A 23,881-nucleotide genomic window follows, 5' to 3' on the forward strand; every position below is an offset into this window, starting at 1 on the left:
GAGATAAAACATAAGGAAACATATGAAAAGTTGTACATGTACATGTTGTACATATTATATGAATGTATTGGTATGAATGTATTATATGAATACACTTTTCATATTGTCATGGGAGAGAAGGAGAGAAGGTCTACGTGGCAGTCTTCTGCAGACTCTTTAGGCACTTGATATTTTCACGATGCATGTTACTTAATATTTTATTTTAATATTATGCATCTCTGGGGCAAGGGTGTTGCTGCAGACCTGCTATTTCCTACCCCGGGGTATTGGCTTAGGAGAACACTTTTGATGTTTGTCCACTGTAAACCTGTCTCTCTCTCTAGTTTCACAGATTCACACACACACACCCCTATATTAATATTAAATACTAATTGCATCTGGAGACATGCAAGATGCCCTCTCTAAACCTCAGGCAGCATGATGGCTGATGCTGTGGAAGGCTGTGGATTGCAGCCTCCCCCCAACACAGGGCTTAGGCCAGCAGGCGGGAGAGCACCTGCTAAATTTGAATGTGGCTGGTGGCTGCCAGAAAAAAAAGATAAATGGGGAGAAGCTGGGCTTATATATTTCCCCGGGAAAGCTTCTCTTCATTACATAATTCTTCCGTTTTCGCTTCTTGGCTGGGAAACACCTGTCAGGAAATGGCAGATGGTGGGAAATAATAAGAGGAAAGAAATGTCCTCATTTTAAAAGGAGATCTTGCGTTTTCTGTCCCTGGTTGTAAGTGCTGTGGGGAATGTTACTGAATTATGTAACTTCTTACTGTCTTTCTGGGTGTACAATGTTGAAAGCAAAATAATTACTTCTGTGTCTGAATTTCAGACAATTCTGGTTTTCAAAAACAAAAAAAAAAAAAGGAAAAAATAAATTGCACATATGAAAAATTTATTTCTGACACATGACTGTCTCACAAAACCTTTGGGGACCATCAGCAGTGGCGGTGAATCATGAATATTTTGATCAAGGTTATGGTAGTCCCAGTGGAGCAGGTACTGAAACTTCGCTCTCCTACTGGAAAATGGGTGAAACCAGTTCCACAGGGCAACGCAAGTGTCAGGGAAGAAGTAAGGGTGGGAGAAGGTGCCTAAAACCTTCCTGCACAAAGCTGCCAAGCCTGAGGCTCGGTGGATGCTGGAAAGATAACAGGAGCAGCAGGCTACCTTGCTGCTGAGAAATTGATAAGGTTTGGTGAAGTGGAGATGGAGGTGCCTCTCACCTTTGTGTGTGCAAGAGCCTGCACACAGAGGCAACACAAGCCAGCGGCAGCAGCCAAAAATATGTTCTCCCTCCTTTGCAGGTATTATCTTGCCAATTGTCATCACCCTGATAGTCATTACCCTCTCTGTCTTCTCACTGGTGGCTTTGTACAAAATGTGCCAGAAGAAAACTCCAGGTATTTGTTTTGTTTTCTCTGCATGAGGGTGGGGGGAGGAGGATGGGGGGAGCAATCAATGTGCTTTTTATTGTTAAAAGATCTCTTTTACATTACCTTAACCATAGCTGTTGAGATACTCAGGTGGGAAAGCTTCTTGTATTTTGAAGTGTTTTGCCTAAAGTGGAAAACTAACACTTCATTTTCAAAATCAGTCGGAAGAACAGGGTGAGCAAAAATGTCTCTGATTTTTAGAGAATATAATAATATAATGCTGCAAAGTTTTTTGTTCACATTTTTGCAGCTACCAGGAACTAGCAAACACCTATGCTAACACAATCAGTCAATCAGGTAGAAATAGGCACTGAAAACCAAGTTTGAAAATATTGTTTAAGAAAATCACTATATTTTTTTTATCTCTGTTCTAGATACAGGCAAAGAAATATCAGAGCTTTCTTTTGGTATATACCTGATACACGCAGAGACACAGATAGGCACACACATTACACATGCCAAAAATTTCCCAGTTACAGTGTAATGTACATGGGAACAAAATCCCTGAGCACACAGTATTTTCAGAAGCAGTCATTTTGACAGAGCAGCTAAAGTCAGTATCTGCTTCACATCTATTCATTAAATACTTTAGATAATGGGGTATAGTTCCATCAAGTTCCATTTGCCAAATATTTCAGAGTTGCCCAAGTGGGCTACAGGCAAGTGTGATTCTTCATTAAGTGAAAATGCAGAATCCAGGCTGTGGTTTTTCTGTCCCTGTGAGCTGGCATGAGTTAGGAGACCTGTGCAGAGCTTCAGCTGTGAAATCACTGGGCCTTGGAAATACAAAATCACAACAGGGTGTTGAAGCTGTAAACCAAGGCAAACAGTGTGTCACAACCAATTTAGCCAATGACATGGAAGAACAGACCCAGATAAACAAAGGAAAGTATGATCCTTGCTTAGGAAACTATTAAATATTCTGAGTCAAGAGATAAAGATATGAGATGGAGAACATTTCCTCGCCAGCCTGCCCTATGCACAAATGCCATCAGGCACTGTAACAGCAAATTCACTAGGAAGATGGAGTAGATAACTGTGGTGCTTCCTGTAGGATTTGCCCAGACTTATCCAGTGTGCTTCCCCTCTGGATGAAAACCCCTGTACTTAGTGCCATGGAGCTAGAGTTGGCTCCACGTCCCTGACGTAACCCGCTGACCCAATCCATCTGCCCACACTTGCACATAAGCATAAAATACATTCAGTATATGATTCATTTTGGGGAGAAACCTGTTCCTCATCGATGGGGATGACAGGTTCTGCTCTCAGATGTCATGACAGGTTAAACACCCAGGGTGTACAGCCTGGCAGCCTGTTCCCTCAGTCCCCTCATCCTGTATCTTTTAGCTCAGTTGTTATGTAGTCAAGAACCATTGCATGCTCACCTCTCCTCTGTGCCAGCTACCCAGGGATTTGGGATCTGCAGGGAAAAATGTGCTTCTGTTGTGCTCTTGGACAAGTCACATATCACTCTCCCTGGTTTCCAGAAGCATCAGTATTAGCAGTATCAGTTCACTTTCACAGACGACTAGAAAAATAACAACTACCATTCAAGCTGGTTGATTGTGTTAATGTACTTAATGCAATACTGCAAAATTACAACTAAGCTGTCTGCCAGAAACCACAATAGCTATGTCTAAATGTTTACTTAAGTGAGTTTCAGCAGTCAGAATGATATTGCCTTTGTTTCTTCTTCCAGAGAGACAAGAGAATGGCGCTGAACAGTAGGTTGACTCCTTTTCATTGCTTTGAGATCTATCACAGGGCACTTGTAAAAGCAGCAGATTCTAGATAGGATTTTCTTTGATCTTTCTCTGTTTAAGCATAATAAGCACTTACCACGACAAGGGGAAATATCCTGCTGGAAGTGTTGTGCTTGCAGTTATTGTACACCTGTATTCATTATAAGCAGCTGTTCCAGCATGGATAGAAATGTGATGATTCTCAGCTGATTTGCAGGGAATCCTTTTGGAGTGGATAAGCAGCTTATTCTGTGTCACAGGACTCACTGGCCCAATTGTCAATTTTTTGTCCCATTGATTTTTCTCTCCTCCCATCCTTTCCTGTTCCCCTTCTTTTGTTAATGTTTTTTCTCTTGTCACTGTTTTCTTTGCAATTCAAAATGGCTAAAAGCTTTATATCGACAGAAAAAAAAGATTACTCCCTCTTTTCTCCCAGGTGTACTTCTTCTGTGAAGCACCAGATTAGGCCTGGAATCATGAAACTTAATTTATTACATATTTTAAGAAAAAGGTTCTATCAGATATGTTGGTATGTGGTCTTTTCCACCACTAAGACTTGCTCATGATCCCATTCAAAGCCCATTTCAAGCCTGCCAGTGTAGACTGGCATAGCTGTTGCCCTCTCCAGATCATAGAGCTTTGTTTGGCTGAACAACATGCATACTGTCTGTCTGATTAAATATTTTCTCACTTCAACAGGGCCCAATCAGACAAAGATGGAGTCAAACTTCTTTCTGTGAAGACAACTTCTCCTGAGACTGGTGAGCATTTCCTCTCTGTGTATATCTGTCTCCCTCTCTGAGTTCAGAGAAGAGCAGTTTCTGGGATGTCATTTCTAACAGCAAAACCCTCTTCAGTTCCTGTCAGGTCAAAGTCACTGCAAACAATTCTGCTACAGTGCAAACCCCTAGACTGAGATCCTGTAGAGCTGCAGTTTAGCTGCACAGTCTGTGCTGTTGGTATTTGGGAGTGAAAAGTACGACTGGTTTAGGGAAAATATTTTTTTTAAATCATTGATGGTACATGATCTACAACAAGGCTTGTTCGGGAGTAACGGTGATCAAGGTATTTATCAGCTAGATCTGGCTGTACAAGGAAGTCTGACGACTGGTAATATCCCAAGGATCAAAAGGTTTGGGAGTCAGTGCTGTATGTAAACAAGACTGCTGGAGTTGGGTTAAGCAACCTCTACTCAGTCAGCCCTGTGCTCAGCCACCCTTTGTATTAAAGATCCTACACTCATTGCAAATTCCTCTGTCCTTTTCTTCAGTTTTTTTATAAAATATGTGGTAATAAAGCCTAAAGGAAGAGACATTTGTGATAATATGCACAAAAGAAAGCAAAATCTCAAAGCAAAGACACGGATGCAGTTATAGGTTCTACAAGGAATGGAGTAGCACAAAATAAGACTGAGGCAGAACAAAATTCTAAGTAATCTGATTCACAGATATTCAACAACTAAATAAAATCAAAACCCTTAAAACTGAGCTAGTAGAGCTAGTGATGGTGAAACTGCCCAGCTTTACCCAATGCTTCCTCAGCCGTGTAGGTCCCACCTCATCTGCAGAAGTCCTTCCAGAAAGACAGTCTCATACTTTCTACTTTTTAAGTATAAAACTCTTTTTTGTTTTTAAGGGTTTTGGCCATGTGTTTCTCCTACTGCCATTTCCGAGGTTGACCAATAGCTGCTCTCTCCTTTGCATCCCGTGTAAGCTGAGCAACTGCAAAATACACTTTGGCACTTAAGTGACTGCATTTCAGAGCTTTGTGATTTGGGAAATTTTTTACCTTGGTTTAGGTTTTTCTTCTCAGTATTTGTCTTTGGAAATGGACTTCTAGCTTTATTTTGAGTATGGTGTTGTGTATACACTTGCCTAAATTTTTTTTTTTTTTTTAAATCTGAATGAAGTCAGAAACTAATTCATAGACATCTTTTGATTGATTCTGTCCTCATGCCATTTCAACAATAAAATAACTCCATTGTCAGCAGCAGAATTGTTTGTGTTTTACAGCAGAATAAATAAGAAAAGTTGCAGGTTCTTTTTCTTGTTTTTTTTTCTTTTCCTCACAAGATGAGCTCTGGTGCCTGTTAATCAGCCACTGGCTCACCAAGTCTCTGAATATCTTTCATCCAAAGTATGCTTGACATTCTTTTTTATTGAAGTAGGATGTGTACATGCTATAATTAGAAGGTATGAGTCATAACCACTTAGAAGACAAGATTCTTGCCCTCTCCTCATTAATACAATTCATATTTAAACTAGCTGCCATTTTCTCTTGAATTCTTACATCGTTATATGTTTCAAAATTAAACATGCTTTCACAGAAAGTGAAATCCTGGTTTTGCCCAGGTTTTTAGAGTCACATTGCATCTTAAATTAAAAGCACTCTGACAGAAGGACCTGTTTCTTGCAGAAATATTTGTCACTCATGCAAGGTATTTTCAAAGCTGTTAGGGTGCCTGCCCATTTGAATCAGATTTACTTTCTTCCTTAAAAGCTTGGGCATAAAGGCAAGTGTTTCTTATGGTACAGACAGACAAGAGAACTGTCTGCCCTGTGGTCCTTCTTACAACTACTGACAACAACTGCACTGCATAAAACTTCTTTGCGTGGGTTCTTCTTTTTCTTTCCTCCAGCTGTTTACAGAGTGAGTGTTGTGGCCGCCTCTGACTGTACATACCAACAAAACTACAAAAAGTTGTGACTCAAAAGACTAAGGCTAGGAAGTTCTTTAGAGCAGCCTTAACTTTACAGGTATATCTACATAATCCTCTCACTATCAATAGGCTGCTCAGGTGCCTAAGCTCAAGCATATATACAATGAAGTTCTGCTTTGACATGTATTCAAGTTAAGGTCTATTATAATTATGCATTATATTTTTTTAGTTTTTACTTTTTATTCCAAACAGAAGGTTTTGAGATTATATAATTGTATTTAAAAAGTGTAAAGAACCCCGTATATACAGAACAAATAAGGATATGACCTACAAATTGTTCAAGCAGGCAACCTAGAAAAATTTGTTTTCAGTGCTGCGCATGACATACCTTGATAAAGGATTATGGTGAGTTTAATCTAGCCTTATTTTATCTATCTAAAAACTACACCAGCTGCACATAGTTGAAAGAAATGTATGTGTCCAGAGGGCTATTTATCCTGTCTGTCTTGGACATGTATCTTGAGCTGGAATGAGCTGACCTATGGCAGTCCATTGACTACTGAAGGATCCTATTTTAGGACTTCTAAAATTAAGTTCTGAATATAAAATGAAAGAAATAGAAAGAAGTCCTTTTTCAGAAGCATAGCCTAATTAAATTTAATCAAGAATATTATTTCAAATACCTACAATTAATGTGAAAGAATACAAGAAAACAATAGTTGTCAATTAAGCCTGGACTAAAAAGTAATGTTTTTTAATGGAGTAGTATCATTGGGAACACTAGGTAAAATGGAGCTTTAATATTCTTACTTTTTAAAACTCTTCTCAGAAAGATGGAATTACTGGTGCTTTGACCTCTAAGGCACAACTGGTTGAGAATTTATGTAAAGTAAAAATAATGATTTAAAAAAAAAAAAACAAAAACTAAACATCTTGAATTTTTCATGTACATTTGTCAGTGAACTGCAACACCTGGTGCAAGATAAGTGCCTGTAGTTGCATCTCACTTGAAAACTCTACTTGGTTAAAAAGGCTCAGGATACTGAATCATCTCAAAAGTTTTACACTGATGTACAAATGCAGGACTTATGGCAGCCATTTCATGTTGACCGTACAGGTAAATTTAGAGTGATCCTCCCTAGGGAGAATAAATGGTCTTCTACAATACAGAGTTGTAGAAAATCTACCTACAAAAATATTTCTTATTTGAGGTTCAACATAGCCCACAGAACTGCACATTTGGCTTTTCAGTGAGAGATACATTTCCTGAGAAAATAAGATGAAAGGTTTTAATTGATGACTAAGGGATCAATACCATCATCCATGGTAATAAAGTATTGGCTGTCTTGAAAACAGACCTAACTTTTTTCTGTCAGGGTTCTTGTGTGTTACACTGAAAAAGCAGTAAAGGTATTGATCACCTTTTTTGGACTAATGAAGAATGTTGAGGCATGGAAATTCCTCAGGTATGGAAAGGCTGATGAATAGAGATTGGGGTAAGGCTACTCCATACAGATGAACGAGGTGTGATAGAAATATTGATACTTGAGTAACGACTTGACAATTTTCTTTTATGGCCCTTGCCCGGAGTACCCATTCTAGAGAAGGTAAAAGGTACATAACAGCAGCACACCAGTTCAATATTCAATATAAAGTCCACAGGAATGTGCAGGTGACATAACATTTCAGCGTTGTTGGTTATAACCCCGGCACCTAAGCATAAGCTGATTCATTAGGGCATGATTTCTAACCAGCGTGAGCTCTTTTGAGATGATAGGGTAGTATATGACTTATTCGACCTGCGGGGGCCTGTTATACACTGAATTTCCTGAAAGGATATTCATGGTGTCAAAGCTGATGTGGCTCAGATTTTGGTGAGGCACGTGGAATGGAAGGTGGCTGGAAAATGGTCCATGCTATATGTCTGCATTATGGCTTCCCACGATACTCACTGTGGACAAAAATGAAAATTCAAGTGTTGCTACTAAACACAGCTGGGAAAATGTACCAGGAAAACATGGATATTTAAGGAGACACCTAACCTGTCACATGAAAAACACCTTTAACTTGTTGTAATCACACTGGAGAAAGGGATCAGTTAATACCTAGAGGTGTTCTCAGGCGGCAGTGCAGTACAAAATAGCACACACTGAGGATGAAGAACTTGCATTCCCCATATGCTCCACATCTCTTCCAAAAGCTACTGTTGTTCAACAGTAGTAATGACCTTACAGCTGTTATCTGCTACTTCAATTGGCTCTGCCTCCTCCCTGATTTTTGTAACATATCTTGGGTTCATCCCTTGCACAAGATGAGCTGACTACCTTGAAGATATGTTGGATTTCATGGTATAGATTCATCACACCCTACAACTTCAGCCTATTTGAGATGACCATAGTTTTTGCCTGTATCATTCCTCTGGAATTCCTGCTTTTCCAAAGTCTTCTTTGTAAAGGCTTCGAGAATTCCTAACCTTCCACATCAGAGGCTGGTGACTCTTATACGTAGTAACCAAGCACCACCATCATCCCAGAACAATGAAGAAACCCTTGCTCTCTGTCAGCAAAAAATCTTGCCTTGGTTGCTGGAATGCAAACAACATTCAGCATCCCTCAAGACAACCCAGTGTGGTACAAGGCTTTGGACATGGAAAATCCTGTGGTCTTCTGAAAGAGTGTGGTTGAATGACAGCATCTGTGTCCCCACTTTCAATGAACCTCCAAATGCTGAGACTTTTTAACTGTTCTGCCTCACACATCAAACCACAGATGTAGTTTTGGTATAACGGGACAAATCAGGAGCTGGTTCCTGCTATGCTGAGTACATTGGAGCATGGACCATGGCATTCAAGGAGGTAAGAAATCTTTGAATTTTACCTCATTAAGGGCCCAACCCAGGGAAATTTACCCCTGCCAGGGGGCATGGTTCTATAGTGAGCCATAAGGTTTCTCAACATGCATTGAGACTTTCATCTCTTTCCCGTTGTGTCTAGGATCCAGGTGGGTGCCTGTAGGAGTAGTTGAAGAAACTGAGTTCTCAGGTGAGGCACTCTGTCATCAAAAATTCCCTTCCCTCTTCTCACTTGCAAGATGAGAAACATAGGTGAGCAAAGAGCAGTTTCCTGGCATGTTGTGTGCTTAGGAGCGGTAAGAGCAGCTGTTTCTACTAATATGAGGATATGATATTGATAATTTGTTTCTTCTATAATGAGATGTAGCTTCAGTGCCTTACTTTTTTTTCTCTGCAGGTAGGAATCCTGGAAGTTGCTTCATAGGAAATGGTCCTCTTGCAACAGAGAGAGAGACCAAGCACCTCCTTCTCTTTCCCTCTCTTTCCTTCTCTTTCTTGTTTTCTGACACTCTATTTTTTTAATCTTCTATTGTATGATACCCTGAAGTTGTGTTTTCTGTCTTCAAAGAAACTGAAGAATAAAATTTCTCAGCTTTTGCAGCTTGTGGTTGGACTCTGTGTTTACTCGCACCACAAAGATCTGACTGCACTCACTTTCAGCTGACACTTTTGAACAAAATTGTAGTCAAAGGCATTAAATAGCACACACTTCCTTCTCTATTTCTAATTTGGTTCATAAATGGTGCATTATTTTCAGGGGGTTTTAAAGGAGTCTCTTACAGTCACACTGCTGAGGGTCAAGTGATGTTTCCATCTGTGAAGCATTTGCTAACGTTCCAGCCTGCAGTTTTCTGAGGTGCACCTTGTGAGGGAGCCACCTCATGCCTTTTGCTGCCCACTGAGCAGCAATTGCCTTCCTGTCCCTCACCTGGACATCTCTGCACACTCCCTCTCTGCCCTGGTGAACTGTACAGATCCTCCTGTCCTGCTGACAGTGGTGAGGAGCAGTTTGCAGGGCTGTGGGGGAAGTGTGGTGCAGGGCAGTGCTGCAGCACGCTACAGGAGCTGGACCCACTGGCCCACAACAAACCCAGCCACTGCACCCAGGTGCTGGTTCCCACTTAAGGATGTTCTGCAGCATCTGTAATGCACCTCTCTTTCTTTTAGTTCAGCATGGTGAAAAATAGACATTCTGATTCCTCTGTCAGAGGTAGTTTTATAATATTATAAGAAGATAGGTTTCCGCAATCAGATTTTATGAAAAGTTCACTTTAATTCTTTGCTCTGAGCCTGATTGCCACTTATGAGCAATTTCTCAGCAGCGGATATTACAATGAAATAGCAGCAAAACTAATTTTTTCTTACAATGTAATCTGAAATGCAGTACAACCTATTTTTTATGTCAAAGGCTGGTTTTCTATCCTTTTTCTTCCAGCTTTCCCAATAATGTCAGAGGGCTTTGCCCAGGTCAAAGACTTTCTGTACTCATAGCACTCATTTTGTACTCTCTTTTTTGTCATGATGTTCTGCTGTGTATGTGTATTCTGAGTAATATATTCAGATCCTGAATCAAATGGGGGAGGGGGACAGCAGACAAATTACAGTGAGAGTAATACAATAGCCTTCCACAACGGTGAGGCAAAGAAATGTTTGTTTCAGAGCTTCAAAATTAACTTTATACAATGTGTAATTTCAGCTCATTGTGCCCATTACTTATTCACATACACTGGCATCATAATAGTTGGAAATGAGTATATTTGTGAGTGGAAAATTGAAACAAATACTACACAAGTGAAATTTTAATTAGGAAGAAAACCCTGCATTTTCACTGCAGTACTATTTCTTTCCTGGTTATCATTTAACTTTGCAGAGCTCTCAGGACCTGTGCACTCCGTCTACTTTCCTTGCACTTGAAACAAATGCACCGAAGGATGAGGAGTTATGAATACAAAATTTTCCTCTTACATCTTTCCTATCTTTATCCTTCTAAAACATGACTGCATTTTAGAGGAGGATGTATGCAGTGTGTGTTGGATTGGGCCTAGTGCCTGGGCTGCTGATCCACTGGGGTGAATTGGGGGCAAGGCTGCAGCTCACGTGTTTGAGGGGTGACATGTGGAAGGCTGTGTGTATGAAAGGCCAGTGCTGTATTGTTGCTTGAGCACTGTCTCCTTTAATATTGAAGCTGAGACACAGTGATCTGAGTCAGATGTACCTGCTCAGATCCTGGGTCTGTGTAGCCCCAAATCCTGTTGCCGAGAGTGACTATCATGAGATGTGAAGGGAAGGATGACAAATAGGAAAGGAGTACAATAATGGGTTCTCCACCATAGCCTTCCAGCAGCCAATGGCTTGGAGATGTCCTGAATCAGACGCTGTGTCTTTGGTGTTTCATAGTTTTCAGTAGCTTTTAATGCCATGGATTTGTCTTGTCCACTGGGATATCTGCAGCCTCCCACAGCAATAAGCTGGACAGTGTAACTGCAAATCTCTCAGCATTTTATAACAGTAGTGCTTAGAGACTTCATGGTGCCTATGTCTTCATGTTTGCCATTCAATTTCAGACAAAAATCAACAAACAGGTGCAACTCTGGAGAATGAGAGGGAAAATAAAGGGTCTAATGGAAGAGTTCATTTGACAGCTAAACCTTCCATGTCAGTATCAATCTGATTTCATGTTCCAAATATTCTGCCTAAGGCCTCTTTCTCAAACTGTGAATCATTTCTTTCAGTTTTTGTAGAAGCACGTGATATATATGAGGTTGGCTTCTCACTGCCCTCTGCCAATCTATCTGAGCCCACAACTCCTCCTCCATCAGGAGAGGTGCCACAAGGCAGGACCACAGGTAAAGGGGGTCACATTGCACTTGTAGCTGTGCAGTTCACAGCACTTTGACTGCACCAAATACTGTCGTACGGTTTCCTTTGTCTCCCATTTTTCGGAGTTCACTCACTGATCAAAGTAGACAGATTCACAATAAATTTTCAACTTGTTATTTAAAAATTATTGCCATAGAACCTTTCCAACTGGATCAACCAACACCTTCATTCAAGATGTTGAGTAACTGTATAGTGAGAAGCTGATGATTCAAGTTTCCCTTGATATCTTCCATCTCCTAGTGTGCAACACTAGCTTTGTAAGAGCAACCTGGCTGTCTAGGACAGTGGTGGAGTCGCAATTCTTGGAACTGTTCAAAAAATATGTGGATATGGCACTTGAGGACATGGTTTAAAAGTGAACATGGTGGTGTTGCTGGGCTGATGGTCAGACTTGATGATCTTAAAGGTCTTTTTCAACCTTAACAATTCTATGATTCTGTGACAGCTTTCAAGGGATTCAGGTAATCTATCTAGACTGGTTGAGCACCTCCACTGCACCATGTATTTTCTTAATCAGCAAACAATTCACTGTGAAATAATTTCTCCATTCTATTGAAATACCGTCTGTTTTAACAAAATACTAAACACAAGTATTTGGTTTTCATTTCCCTTATGGGAAGCAAAGTTTGATTTTGGTGAGTGATGGCTTGGGGGCTAGTTTGGTTTTCTTCATTCTTAAAATTTATTTCTGTCAGTTATAAGGTTGTTTTGAGACCAATAAACGTGTCTTCCCACTTGCAGCCAACCTCAACGTTCTTCTTGGTTTTTCCTTTGAATTGCAACTGGATATTTAGTGTCTAATCAAACTACTGAGCCACTGAAGTCCAAAGTAGTTCTGGACACCTCTCTGTGCAGTCTCAAGGCACACTGCAGTGCTGTATCTAAACCTGTGCACTACCTTTTTACTCTTGAACAGAGAGCATCTGTGTGACCACTTCCTCTCCAGTATATAATCATTGTCTCTTCATCACTGAATTGTTAGCTGGCACTGATGATTACAGACCTCATGATGCAAATATCTTCAGAGACCTTTGCAACCACGGAGTGGCAACAGCTCAGTTTTGTTTCAGAAGTCTTGCAGGCTCCTGCCCTTCTGGAAGTGCAGTGGCAAAGAAATGAGAGCATCCCTGCCTGCTTCAAACCCTTGTCAGACAGACATTGTTATTATAGGGGAACATCAACCCCGGCAATAGTTTGTGGTAGTTTGCTGTTTCAGGGATAATGTGTATAGCACCGGGAAATCCAGACAGGGAGTGTGTCTGTGTTCTGCAGCCTCAGGTTCTGCAGGATGGCAGATTCACCCCTCCTGGCCTGACCACTGCTGTCAGCAGCTACCACTCAGGCAGTCTGACTTCTGCAGCCAGCACTGCCTCACCCATCCATCCTCTGATCCAAAGTCTATTGGCATAAATGGGATGTTATCCAGGGAGCTATGTTGAATCTGGAGCCTCCCCTTGGACATGCTGTTTTCCTGTGATGCAAAGCATCAACTTTCCATGTAAGTCTGGCTGCAGAACAACCACCTGAGAGTGGAACTGATCCCAAAGTACTGATATTTTTTACCACTATTGAATATTATCTTCTCCGTGGTAACATATTTCTCAATGAATTTCTGCTATACCTTCTTTTTTAAACAGTCTTGTCAATTTGTCCCTTTTGTGCCCTATTAAGTCTTCTATTTCTGTATATTGAACAAAGAAAGTAAAAAATTGCAGAAGGAAAAATAAATAAAATTAAAATTCGAAAAAAGTGAGATGTCTTGAAAATCTCATTCTTTTGTTGGTATAAATTTACAGTATTTAAACTTGTTCACTTTACCTTTTCAAAATAAGATTTTTGTCGAACAAAAACATTTCACCTACCACTTGTTAAAAAGTTTCTTTTTCTTTTCCAGCAGAAACTTGTGCTTTTCTTTTCTCTACTTGAAATTTAATATCATCAGAACTTTTGAACCTCCAACTTCGCAACAATTTAAAAAGTTTTTAAAGTAATTTTGTCCAAAATTGAACACTTGGGAAGCGAACATCATTCCAGCACATTATTGTTGAACAGTTTTCTACAGATACCAAGTTCTACTCATCTCCAAAAAGCTGCACTAAATTAAAGAGCCTCTTCTTTTTGCTGTGAAGAAAAGTTGTCCAAAAACTATTTATGAGTCTTCTCCATTTTCTTCAGGAGTGCAACTATTTAATTTGACTACTAATTATTTAAATATCTAATCAGTTAACTTTTTAGAATCCTAATTTGTATTACAATTTGCAACACCAGGCTATAGATCACATAAAACTTTTTAATACATATTCACTTCTCCTAGAATGTAATACATCACTTTCTTGACTATCGGGTGTGTGAGAGGCATTAAATTGTCTCCTGCATGTGAGCAGAAAGGCAGAAGACAGTTTTCTGGAGGCATTTGGGTTTTCCCACCCTCATGCCTATTTCCCTGGGGCTCTGTCAACTCTGGGAATGCCATTCCCTGTTCATGTCCATGTACAAATCTCTGACAAAAAAAGATTCCACTGCCATTCCTGGGATACATGTTTGGAAACATCTGTAAACGCATTGTCATCTGGAGGCTTATTTGTCTGCCTGCAACTGCTGGTAGTGATTCTGCTTCTCCAGGGAAGGAGGAGTGAGAACTGTGTGTAATCCCTGACTGAAGTTCATAAAGGTTCATTTTCCTGCTTTGGAAGAACTGAGCTGATGTCAGCATTGTCGGCAAAAATTAATTTTGTAGTTGTATCTTCTTATTTTTATAATTTAATATTCTAATCATGGTTAGAAATTAATTAAAGTATTATTCCCCTTCAAACCCCTTGAGAACTGTCTTGGAAATACTTTGTAGTAGTAGGGGAAATAAACTATAAAACAGAAAGAGTGATAAAAATCTATTGCATGGACATTTTTTACTGATTAGGTAAATCTGACAAGGAGACTGTCTAGTGGTCAGTGATGTGTTCTTGCCAGACTCACTGGACCTTTTATCTTTACATGTTTAACTAATACAAATATATTTTCTGTTTCTCTAGAAGAGAACTCATCTCAGGGGAAGAATAAAACTCGGCAACTCTTCACATCTCAGTAATAAATACGTAAGTTTGTAACCTTAGTCTTACATCCCGTAATATTAGTGTTTGTTAGTCACTCTAATACTTTTTAGTCTCGGTATGTGCCATGTAACTAAACAAAAGGGTTAAAAATGAAACATAAAAGGAGCAATGAGTTCAGCTGGCAGCAACCTCAAGGAAAAACAGCCTAAACAAAGCTCAGCCTGAGCATACCATCATGACCAGAGAGAGACCCAGGCCTGTAGGGGGGGAAACTGCCACCTCACAGAGATAGACCTTTATAGGCACAGCATGTGACTTGAACCGTTCAGCATTTCCTGGGTGTAATTCCCTGGGCGAATTTTCTTTCTGTTTGTGTGGGAAGAGATTTTTAAAGGTAGTTACCTGAGGGGGAAAAAAAAAAAAAAAAAAAAAAAAAAGATTTTGGTACCCAGAAGTTTTTTGCTCCTTTTTTTTTTCATGAAAAATCTGTATAACCTCCTTTTTTCTTCAGTTAGAGCAACAGAATGAAATTTTGCCTACATTACTGACAACACAGAGGTGGTTCTGTTTGTGTGGGGGCAGGACAATGGCCTGGACAGTGGATTTAATCCTTATTGCCTACCCAGATTAGATTTATTTTATGCCTTCCATTTTAGCTTACTCTTATGTTCCTAAATGTGTTACTTGGAATAATAATGCATAGATACTGTTGTCATTTCAGATGTGAAGCAGCCTGTTTTATCACAGCGTGCAGGAACATACCACCAAAATTGCAGTTCTGTGGGAAATGTGGACCAGCTGAAGCTTTTTACCAGACAGGACACTTGTGTTAATGACCAACTCTTGACTTCTCAAGTCCCTTCTGGAATATGTAATTTTTTGAAGGCTTAATAACTGGTATATCATATGTATTTATTATTTTCACATATAGTAAAAGCAGCGAAACAAGGTTGATGAGAATGTAAAAATCAGGTGGTTTACATAGTACTTACTAAAAATGTTTTCTGCACATACAGGGAGGAATATGTCAGCATACTTTGTTGAAATTATAGTAGCAAGGTTTTTTTAATTGTATGTAGCAAAATACAAGCAGGGCCTGACCCTTGAAACAGTACTGGGCAAATAGCCACTATGAAAATTAATTCAGTGATTTCCATGAGACTCCTCACTGTAGCACATGCTTTGCTTGTCATAAATGTTTACAGGGTGGGATGCCCAGGTGGAATTCTGAAGTGTGTGTGCTTTTTTCTAGTAAGAGGGGAACATACCTTGCACTGAGGCTCTTTGAAGTTCTGTAAATTACTGAATATGATCCTTGTAATGTAACAGGCAACATAGTTTATTTTCACCTGTTCCTTGGCTAATTGCATTACGTGTGCTACAAATATGACTTCTGTATAGCCTGGGGCACACAGTGGGAATCAGCAAGATAAGCAATTTTACAGATGAACCTTCTTCCTTGTGTTCTGAGTAATGTGTGGGATTCCTTTAGGTTATTGAATAACTCTGGAAGTTTAAGGAGTGTTTCAAGTGCTAATTACAGACACTCTTAATTTGTACAGAGCTGACAATTTCAAAGTATCAAGTAGTGCTTGTACCTGCATGTATCCTACTTTTCTAGAACTATAAATGTTTGAAAATTATATTACTGTGAGCATCTGCTCAGTCTGAATTCCCCGATTCTTGTTAGTGTTCCAAGAACTTCCACTGTTTTATTGGGGAATGGAAAGAAGACAACTGGTGGCCTAAGGGCAGGACCAAGATTGAGGATGATGATCTAAGTTTTGATACCTACAATGCTTTTGAGAAACTTCTCTCTCCAATTCCATTCTCTGAAATTTTAAAATTTGCCTACCAGTATGGTAAGAGATTGAGCAGATTTATTAATTCATTTCCCTGTGCTTGACCATTGCTCTTACACTTTGATAGGTCTAATAATCCTCTGTCTTAGCAGCACCATGAGAAACATTTGATGAACCTCTGTAAAAGATGGGGAACAAGCAAGTGTCCTCCGTGCTGCAGCTGAACTTTCATGGTTCATTCAGGTATTCCCGGATCACTTGGGTTCCTCAGAAACAGAGAAGTCTTGGATACCTACTTTGGAAAGGTCAGGCCGTCTAAAATATGCTAGTTGGCATCTGCAGCTATTCAGATTCCTGATTGCTGAAGTTTTCTTCGATAAAAACAATGATTGTGGGTTGATTTTCATGTTGATTAAAAATGAATATTTTGGAGCATGTTGCATCATAGTGAAAGGACAGTAGAAAAAAGCAGAGAAAGATTGTGAAATATATATTTGTGTGTGTGTGCAAAATTTGTTCAGGAACTACCATGGTGTGTCAAGAAAAAAAAAAATTAACTGCCTATTAAAAGTTATTATCTTTACTAAGTGGCTATTCTTTTTGTCTTTGCAGAAACACAATCCATTACCCATACCTAGTGCAACTGTTGTCCATTACTCCGCACTCCTAAAGCACAGAGTGAGCTGAACTCTTTACAATGAGCCTAAAGAGCACACATTAGATAATCTGGGCATAGTGGTGGCAGGGGCACCATGAAACCTTGCAGAAGGCATGCTGGAGGCGGCAAGTGGAAACTCATCCTCGTTACAGTCAGTGATGGGGAGAGAGCAAGGCTCTCTGCAGATTTTGGTACTGGAAAAGTGAAAACCACCAAAACTGGGGAAGGTGTTCAGGCTTTTCATGATAAGGGGCATGGCAGAGCACCAAGTTCTCATCAGAAGGCTGGGAAACGTCTCTCAAAGGAACTGGCTTGTGTGAGTGCATATGAAGTAAAACAGGTGGGTTTGGTGGAGAGCAGAAATGAAGGAGACCTGAGATCCTCTTAACCCCTGCAATGACAAAACTTGTCATAAATGGAAACGTATGAACTTCCATTCTTGTTAAGAATAAGGAGAAAGGGGAAGCAGCAGCAGCATCAGGATACTTCCCCTTCCAAAATCCCCAAAGGTTTTTGTGGTTTTGGAATGACTCCGACCCACTGAAGAAGGGTGAACCATTTAACCTCACACTGGTGCATAGTAGAGAGAGGCATAAAGCACATCACTCTCACTAGCTCAGAACAGGGAGGCCATCCCAGAGCATCTCTGGGACTCCTCAGCTGCAAGCAGCCCACTGCCGACCCCAGGATCTGGCTTTCCTGCTGTGCCCTGTGGTGACAACACTGCCATTCACAGCTTTCCCTTCAATTTTTGGGGCAAGGGATCAGTACAGAGCCCTGGCTATTGAATTGCTGTTGGACTTCTGCAGTACCAGAGCACTCCTAGGAGCTTAGCAGAGCATCCCTGGCTTCAGTGCCACGCCCTGATTGTGCTGGGCACCTCTAGCACACTGCCTACAACAAAGCACACTCCTCAGGAAGCTTTAAACTTACATCTTAGGATCTCTCTGGCACCACTAATTATGGCTCCTCAATATATTCAAACTAGGACTCTATATCTAATAAAATAAAAGAACTTAAAGATTACTTTATTGATTTCCAATTGAGGCAGCTTTTCCGTTTATGGCCAAGGGCAATCTATAAAACAGAGGCTTTAATTAACCCTGGTGAATGCAGCTGACGTGAAATGTCAATACCCTCAAAATATTCAGCACAGACAGTTGAAGAATCTTCTCAGCTCCCTCATGTCCACCCTGCACACTCCCCTGGGTGAAGAGCCACAGCAGAGGTACTTCCCTACTGGGCTGCACTGGGACAGGGACAGAAACCTCTCTGCTACCACAAGCATTTTTATTGCTGGCAGTGTTGGCTATGCCTGCTGACATGCCTGTTTGTTTGGCTTCATCTCAAGGGCTGGACTAGACTTTTAAAGGTCCCTTCCAGCCCAAGTCATTCTATGATCTTGTTCTCCCCTGGCTTTACAGGTAGGCAGAACAAAGACCCACAAGTAGGATCTTTGCTGGTGGCCTGCAAGGGCTGGGTCATGGGGACCCTGTGCCATGGTGGGTAGCTCTGGGGCCGTTCTTCAGGCATCTACAAGTAACCTTTCATTCTGTGGCTGTCACATTGTGGCTGCTGCTTTGCACTGGGCCTGTTCCCTGGAACAATCTCCTGTAACTTAAGGCTGTGCTGCAGAGAGTTTAGTCAGTTACTTGAGGTCAGAGTTCAGTAGCTCTGTCATAAGCAGGTGCCTAAGCAGGGCAACCCCATAACAAGCCCTGATGCACTTCAGCACTCTCACAAGTGGCAGAATTCATTTTTTTCATCAATAGCACATGATCCAGATGTTTTATCCTCCCCTTTTTGTCCCCATAGGAAGACATTCCAGAGGAGGAAAAAAAACTCAAATGCACTTCCTGCACAACTTGTGCAAACTTAGGGGGGTGGGTCACACCCATCCCACTCCCCAGAAGCTTCTGCCTTTGCCCCAACACTGCTGTTGTTCCCTGTGCTGTGGGACAGACTGCAAATGGCCCTATCCTTCAAAACCTGCCCTAGGGATTTGAACCTGCAGCATCTTTTGGGGAAAATAAAGAATCAGCAATCAGGACCTCTGGCTGACCAAAGGTGAAATACAAACTTGCCTGTGGGAAAGTGTGTCTCACTGCCTTACATGGCAGGGCTTCTGTAGCAGAGATGCCAGCTTTTGGGACCTGTCCTGGTTTTAGCTAGGATAGAGTTAGTTTCTTCTCAGTAGCTGTTACAGTGCTGTGTTCTGGATTCAGAATGAGAATGGTGTTGAGAACAAGTCGTGCTTATCCTAAGTCAAGAACAGTTTTCTTCCCCTTGTCTCATGCTCTGCCAATGGCAGGGAGCATAGCTGGGACATACCACACGAACTGATCAAAGGGATATTCCACACCGTAGAACATTATGCCTGGTATATAAACCAGGAGCAGTTACCCAGGAGGGGGACTGAGCTGTGTTCAGAAAAGGGAGTCTGGCATCGGTCAGCAGGTGATGAGCAATTGCATTGTGCATCACTTGTTTGTTTCTTTTTATTATCATTATTATTATTTACCCTTATTTTTCTATTTTCAATTATTAAACTATTCTTATTTCAACATACAAGTTTTACTTCAGTTCTCCTCCCCATTCCACCAGGGGTTTGGGGTAGAGGGGAGGGAGAGGGGATGGACTGAGCAAGTGGACTTAAGCATGGTGCTTAATTTTCATCTGGGCTTAAACCATGACAGAGCCACATCACAGCACACAAGGGAACAGCACTAAGCAGTGCAACTACAGAACTCGCTCCCACCAAAAACAAAACAAAACAAAACAAACAAACAAACAAAAAAAAAAACCAAAAACAAAAAACCCCCACAAGATAAAACAAAACAAGCAAGCAAGCAAGCAAACAAACAAACAAACAAAAAATCACACGCACACCAAAAACCAACTACATAAAACTGGTAGGGAAGAAAGGGCTATATGGGCAAAGATTATTTTGCTGGTTTTCATCTCTGCTTTCCACAGTGCATTTATTTTCCCTAGATTTTTTGCTTTCTGATAGAAAGGCAACTGCGTTGTTGTGTTCTTTTTTTATTATTAACAACTTTCACCTTTCTCATTACATCAGTAGGACGTTTCCTCGGTCAGGGCTGCTGTTTTTCTAATGAACATGGCTCATTTGTCTGCCTCCCTCCCTCTCCACTCTGCTTTCTGTCTGCTTGCTCTTTGGGTAGTAATTTGGTGTGTTGAGCTCTCACCACCTCCGCTGCCCCCAGGGCTGGAGTTCTGACAATGCTAAACAGTTAAAATGCAATGCAATTACAGGCAGTAGAGAACAGCAGAGAATAAGTGGGCAAAAATTCAGCCGTGCATAACGCTGCAGAGACTGTGTGCCTGTCAGTCTCCGACTCCAGGAGATAATTTGGGCTTTTTAAGAAGCAATAATTGAGCCTTTTGCATATGCCATAGTTATGAACTAGTCAAAAGCCTGTTTGCTTTGCACCCAGGAGCACCAGATGGATTGGATAGTCCCTGCAGTTCTTCGGGGGCTGCCAGCTTTACACTTCAAGACTTTTCTAGCTCCTGTACTTGTAAGTTATTCCTTTGACAGCTTTTATGCATACAAGTTTCTTGTCTGAATTTAGCTGGTGAAGTGAGGGAGGAAGGGTGAGGAAGAGTTTGCCAAATGAAGCCCGGGTAGCTGGGGGGAGTTCAGAGCCAGAGCTGAATTCTGTTGCTCACATCATCCCAAGAAAAACCCACGGGAGAGAGAATACCATCTCTGACCCTCAGCCCTCAGATTACGGCAAGTGCAGGATGCGGCCACAGGTGCCCCATGCCAGCCAGATATTTTTCCCAAAATTTTCACAGGAAAGTGCAGGTAGATGGCCTGTTAGATAAATACATATTAAGACGATTTAGAATAAGTAAATACATTTTTGAACCCCCCGATGGTAGGCAGTAGTAGGTGTCTTGTTCTGCAGAACAAAAACCCAGTCACGTTTCTTGCTGCTGGGGCTGCTTTGCTTTGGCTGATTTGGAAATGTAGGTCCTGCTTAGCCCTGCAGTTAGAGAAAAGACCACCTTTCAGCACGATGCTTTGTCCCAAAAATAAGAACGGGTACATGCTGACAGCACTCACTGGCCAAGTCCCATGCATTTCCCTGTGACTGATGGGGACATTTGCTGCTACCCAGCACTCTGGGTCCACCTCAGCACTCTGGATCTAGGCACCACTTCTGGCTCCTCGTTCACTCTGGAGACAATTTGCTTTTGCAGTAGGAAAGGTAAAAGGTGATGATGGTGATGATGATGATGATGATACTGATGGATTTAATGGCCATGGTGGTGGTGCACTCCCTGGGCGTTGCTTTATGTCTTTGCCTCACTGCTTTTGCTCGCTGCTCTCTTCTGTTCTGCAGGATAAATGCTGGACACAGCAGTTCACAGTGCTACATTATTGAGATTGCCCTTAAGCTTACAGGCTTTTCAGAAGGGGAAGAGCTTCACATAAGCTGGCAGTGCTCCTGTCATCAGCTAGCAGTCATCACTGGAACATTATAACCATTGTAACCATATATAAACTGAGCAAGGAGCAGCTGGGACCATAAACAAGCTCTCTAGATACCTACCAGCTATTCTCAAAGAAAATAGTTTTCTTTGGATGTGTGCACAACTTGCTGCTCTTCCAATCTTCAGAGCACAGAAGTTATGACATTTTCAGCACCTGAGTGCACCCTGAGAAATAGAAGGCCCCTCACCCCAAGCAGTGCCCGTTTCTTTTCCCCCATACAACATACACTGGCCACAAGAACTACAGAGCTTATGCCTTTAGCACCTTTCCCCCAAAATCAATGACTAAACTGTGATGAAGAGAACGAGTGCTTTTGACTGGTCAAACCAGGAGTGTTATTTCTACCTGCCAAAAGATGTCTCTGTCCACCAGCAAAGTCCAGCATAGACGAGCAGACAAGAAGACTTGACTATATTTAAGTTAATCAATACTTTATTTATAACTAAATTCAGGAAAAAATGGAACTATATACAAGAATAACTATACACATGAAGGAAAAAGTCTTTACATGGCCTGTCCCCCAAGATCCGTCTGAGTCCCTCCTGAGAAATAGAAGTGCTCATAAAATAATGGGCTGATATTGTCCATGAGTGACTTCTGTCCTGCAGATTGGACACGTTCTGGCAATCTCAATGGCAACAGGGAGGCACTGACTGCAAAAAACATGGCCGCAGGGGGTTGACAAAAACAGTCGTTCACTTTGCAGAATCTGAAGGAAAGAAAACCACAACATGTATTGGGAGGAAAGAATTCCAAACTTGCTGCTCTGCTGGCAGTAGAGAAATGAGACTTGAAATTTCTGGAATCAGTTCATTACCGCTAGAATGATGAGGGACCCAGAGAGCTGCCAGTGCCATCTTGGCAGAGGTTTCTCTCTCTATGTTCAGCACCAAGAAGTGACTTCTGGAGCTTCACAGCAAGGCCTGTGCTTCAGGCCAGCTGCCCGTAGCATCCCACGTAAGACAACTGAGTTGCACAACTCCCCCTCTGTCCCCTCCCCTCTCCCACGAAGCAGAAAGGTTGACAACATCTGGATCCTTACTTCTGAGTAAAAATCCATGCAAATCGGGCAGCTAACATCATCTTCTGACCTAGAGAGAACAGAACCACAGAGAACATGCAGCCATTAATATCACTGTGCACTGAGGGTTACCAGTATATAAAATGTCTCGTAATCATCTGACTGCACTAACTGGCCATTGTACATTTGATTTGAAGAACTCTGCAAATCTTTAATTGTCTCAGTTTGCTGCACTGAATCAGGAGTTTGGATCTCCTTGAGCTAAAGGAAACAGGATCTTGGTTTTCAGTAGGAGAAAGGTGCAATCAGTCACCCTCCTGCTGGATTTGAAGTAACAGCAACCTCTAGCACTGGGCAGTCTGTGTATGGCAGTATTAATCAGCAACAGGTCATCAATAACAGCTTTGTAACTAAAGCACCGAGCTGTCCTCCGGGAACTATTCATTCCAGAAGGAAACAGGGTCTGAGGCTACAGAGTAACACTGCAGACAGCTTTGACAAGCTCCAGCCCCACCAAGGGCTCTTTGGTCAATGTTAAATGTGGCAGCACTGAGTCCTTTTAGCCCGAGCTAAACAGAGCAGGAAAGTACACTCAGTAACAATGAGGCTTGAGACTCAAGGAACAAAATATTCCTTTTTTTATGTTAACCAAGTGGTGGGATTTGCTCACTGACATACTTAAGCAACCAACACTTAAAGATCTACAAATCCATTGGCAAAATGCACTATGTTTAGAATATTAGAAGCTCTTTAGGTGGTGTATTTAAGGCCTGACATTCAAAAGTACCATACTCAATTTCTCTCCTACAATGCCTTTTATCAATCCAAAGGATTCAAAGTGCACCATCTTCTAAAACCTGCATGGAATTTGCCCAGCTGCTGCCTGCTTGGTCTCATGATGCCAAGCCTCATCAATACCAGTGAAAATATTTCCATATCTGACATCACTACTAGAGCTTGGTGGCAAAAGCAAAGGCAAAACATCTTGAGCTATGGCCTGTCGTTAATCCCCCTTCCTTGCCATACTCCCATACTTGTCTTTAAGGTTCTATGCAAAGTTGTGCGTCTGCCTTGGGCTGCCTTTTTCTCCTGAAGCGCAAATGGTATCATTTGATCATCATGCAACACAGGAGAAAGAGGGAAATAAGTAGAGTAAGTGAAGGCTTCAAAGATAAGCCAGGCCATAGCAGTATAATTTCATCCTGCCTCTATTAAAAAAAAAAAAAAAAAAAAAAAAAAAAAAAAAAAAAAAAAAAAAAAAAAAAAAA

The 23,881-nt window shown here is 41.2% G+C and overlaps 1 protein-coding gene and 2 long non-coding RNA genes across 5 annotated transcripts in view; 1 reads left to right on the plus strand and 2 right to left on the minus strand.

Annotated features, from left to right (window-relative positions):
- The window catches only part of EMCN (endomucin), a 61,099-nt gene extending 44,742 nt beyond the window's left edge, over nt 1–16,357 (plus strand). For 2 of the 3 annotated variants that reach the window (XM_027894452.1, XM_027894449.1), the window contains exons 8-13: nt 1,298–1,393; nt 3,126–3,150; nt 3,868–3,929; nt 11,410–11,523; nt 14,587–14,649; nt 15,329–16,357. In XM_027894452.1, coding sequence (XP_027750253.1) covers nt 1,298–1,393; nt 3,126–3,150; nt 3,868–3,929; nt 11,410–11,523; nt 14,587–14,642 — 353 coding nt within the window. In that variant the 3' untranslated portion in view covers nt 14,643–14,649; nt 15,329–16,357. The remainder of the gene's footprint in view (nt 1–1,297; nt 1,394–3,125; nt 3,151–3,867; nt 3,930–11,409; nt 11,524–14,586; nt 14,650–15,328) is intronic. The other variant, XM_027894451.1, reaches the window with a different exon arrangement.
- The window catches only part of LOC114062713, a 13,260-nt gene continuing 3,607 nt past the window's right edge, over nt 14,229–23,881 (minus strand). Inside the window, exons 4-5 of the long non-coding RNA XR_003572434.1 lie at nt 20,583–20,589; nt 14,229–14,238 (exon numbers count right to left, since the gene is read on the minus strand). This is a non-coding gene — a long non-coding RNA (uncharacterized LOC114062713). The remainder of the gene's footprint in view (nt 14,239–20,582; nt 20,590–23,881) is intronic.
- On the minus strand, nt 22,003–22,684 carry LOC114062712. Its single transcript, XR_003572433.1, has 2 exons — nt 22,635–22,684; nt 22,003–22,301 (listed from the first exon to the last, which is right to left on the minus strand). It is a non-coding gene; the product is annotated as an uncharacterized LOC114062712 (long non-coding RNA).

Source organism: Empidonax traillii, unplaced genomic scaffold, assembly GCF_003031625.1.
Source record: "Empidonax traillii isolate 1590-97213 ecotype Southwest subspecies unplaced genomic scaffold, ASM303162v1 scaffold427:size767076, whole genome shotgun sequence".
Taxonomy (NCBI): domain Eukaryota; kingdom Metazoa; phylum Chordata; class Aves; order Passeriformes; family Tyrannidae; genus Empidonax; species Empidonax traillii.